This window comes from Verticillium alfalfae, genomic scaffold (genome assembly GCF_000150825.1).
Source record: "Verticillium alfalfae VaMs.102 supercont1.4 genomic scaffold, whole genome shotgun sequence".
Taxonomy (NCBI): Eukaryota; Fungi; Ascomycota; class Sordariomycetes; order Glomerellales; family Plectosphaerellaceae; genus Verticillium; species Verticillium alfalfae.
The window spans coordinates 2,715,115-2,718,006 of NW_003315035.1; the positions used below are offsets into that span (position 1 = coordinate 2,715,115).

At 55.8% G+C, this 2,892-nt stretch overlaps 1 protein-coding gene across 1 annotated transcript; it reads left to right on the plus strand.

The window, feature by feature from the left end:
- Positions 1–1,689: 1,689 nt before the first annotated feature.
- Positions 1,690–2,774, plus strand: VDBG_04296 (phospholipase; the record flags this gene model as incomplete). The annotated part of the gene is made up of 2 exons (XM_003006297.1): positions 1,690–2,330; positions 2,393–2,774. The coding sequence occupies 2 exons, from the start codon at positions 1,690–1,692 to the stop codon at positions 2,772–2,774; spliced, it is 1,023 nt and encodes a 340-aa protein (XP_003006343.1).
- Positions 2,775–2,892: the final 118 nt, after the last annotated feature.

The window sequence follows — 2,892 nt, forward strand, 5'->3', positions numbered from 1 at the left end:
TTCAGGAATACCTACCCTACGCAGGCCATATGGTCTACCGCCTGCCGGCACATTTTGCATAAGTGTTGCAGTTGCACTCGACATGAGACTGGTCCGGCTTCAATCAGGAATCTTCTTTAGCAGACGAAGTGATCATTCCGCAGCGACAGCAACCATCACTCGATTGACTGGCATAAGGTACCTTACACAGGCTGCACACAAGGCACCTGGCTGTACAACCACCTCGGCACCCAGGTACGGCAGGAAGGAAGGGAGATGGCCAATAGAGTTGACCACCTACCTACGTACTTTAAGGTGCCTCAGGTGGGAAGGTCCTCAATCGAGGACTTCGCAGTCGAAGACAGGCGATACGTCGAGCGAGGTCATGCCATGTGCGGCCACGTAAATAAGGTGTAGGCCAGGAGCTTCACCGCTCCCACGGTGTTTCGCTTTGGCTGCTCATGCATGTGAATATTGGTGCCCAAGTTTGTCTTCGCACCTCTCTACTTGTCTCTCAGTCGCACCTCGTGCCCCAAGGCTTTCCTCGCCGGGTCATCAGTCAGCGATCGATGACAATGCATTTGCCAGCCAGTCTCGTGGCGGCCCGACAGAAGAGGACGGACGCCCGAGAAGAAGGACATCTCGGCTGCCTCCCTGCCACCCCCTTCCGTTGCCTCTCTTCTGCTACCGCGCTTCTTGTTCGTTGCGCTTCTTCTCGCCTTTTTGCAGGGCTGCAGGGTTCAGCAGGCCAAGAGCCCGTAACCAGTCATCGCTCCTTCAGCGTGTGACGGCGAGGCAAATGAGGGAGGCAGGCGTCTTTTCGAGCCATTGACCTCTTTCTGTCATACATGGGCCTGGTTTGCCAAGGGAAACACAGCCACACTGAGGTCAACTGTACCCCGCTGCTGTTGCCCCTCGTGCTCTGGGGACCCGCCAGCTCGTGCCCGTTGCTGTCCGGTTCTTGCCCTGTCAGCATCCAGCTGCGCCGCGCCAAGGAGGTACATCATCGCTGTGGCTAATGTTGGCCTGTATCGTTCAGGTACGCCTGCCAGAAACCGACGATGACATGATATGGGACATGGGATTCGAGCGCCCCCGTATCCGTATTGGCGTTCCTTCCGTTAAGGTAAGCTGATGCCAGCCTTCCCACCAAATCAGTATTCTTTTCCTCTTCCCCATCACAGGGCTGAAATTCTTCGCTCTGCAGAAACAACCTCAAGGGCTTGCCATCCAACACATTACGACGTGCGCGAGACAGCACCGACCGAAGTACCTGCAACCCGAGTCGCCCGATTAGGTACTCAGTTCGCAAACCCCAAGTAGCGCATCTGCTCCAACGTCGCAACGACAACTTTTGCCCAGCTTACCTTGCGTCACTCGTGACCCAACAAACCCGCGTTGCTCCCCCGGAAAGCCTGTGCCCGCGTCACTCGATCAACACTGGGGGGAGGGGGCCCGCCTGTCGAGTGTGATTACGACGATAGCATCAACGATCGAGGTGCCCGCGACTCCATCTGCGTTTGCAACTGCGACTGTGACTGCGCCTGCGCCTGCGCCTCCGATTGCAAGTGCGACAGCTCACTTCTTTCTGCATCCTCAAACGGCCACATTTTTCTCTACTTTTCCGTAAAATGGATTCCGTCGCGGTCAGGCGAAAAGATACCACAAAGGGCCCTCCTCTTCGGATCCTGTCACTTGGTAAGTGGCAGAATGCTCAGGCAGACTGTTGTCATGATCTCACTACTAGCTGCTATATACCTTTTTCACCTTACACTGGCTGACGGCAATTGCCTCGTGACAGATGGAGGAGGCGTCCGTGGCTATTCGATGCTCATCATTGTGCAGGAGCTTATGCACCGTACCTACGTCGAAATCGAAGGGCATGCGCCTCGGCGAAACCAGATCCCCAAGCCATGCGACCACTTCGACCTCATCGTTGGTACCGGCACCGGCGGCCTCATCGCCTTGATGCTCGGGCGTTTACGTCTCGACCTCGAAACCTGCAAGGAACTCTATGTTCGCATGACAAGGATGGTGTTCGAGACGGACAAAACCATTGCCGGCATACCATACCGTTCGACCTTATTCAAGGCTTCTCGTCTAGAAACTGCAATCAAGGAAGCAGTTCGAGAACATACCATATACGAAAGGGAAGGCAATGACGGCACCCAGGCCGACGCAGTCAGCCCCCTCACTACGGCTTCCGGTCCTCGACGTCATTCCAGTAATGCCAGCGTTGTCAGTTTCAGTGCGCGGAGTCCTCAGGCCCAGATGGCACGCCCTGTCTTGAACTCCCGTTGGGGGAACCCGAACGCGAGGCTTTACGACTCCAGAGAGACAAGAACCAAGACGTGAGTACCCTCCCCAACCTATTGTCAGGCCATGAGTTCAGCACCGGCTAACACCATTGCAGTGCTGTTCTGACCATGTACAAAGGCGCTGGCAAGAGCAGCGCCCCCATGGTCCTTCGGTCCTACGACTCGAGAAGAGAGCCACCACCGGAGTTCGATTGCAAAATATGGGAAGCTGGCAGGGCCACGTGCGCTATTGGCCTCGCCTTCAAGCCTATTCAGATCGGGCAATCCGTCTTCCACGATGACGGTGCCGGCCCATTCAACCCAGCCCCGGAAGCTTTGGAGGAGGCCCTTGTTAATGAGTGGCCAGGCCGGGAAATTGGCGTCTTCGTCAGTGTGGGAACGGGAAGGCGGCCGAAGAGCAGCGATGCGAACCAACAAATGTGGTACGAGGGTTCCCTAGGCGAGTATGCGGATGCCCGACGAAGACTAATCTCCTAAATCCGAGGTCTGTGGAAACGACCCCATGAAATGGATGGAAGACGGTAATATGTTACTCAAACAAGGGAACCTCTTACCTTGGGAGGACACTACTTATCCGCTCTCAATTGTGGAAAAC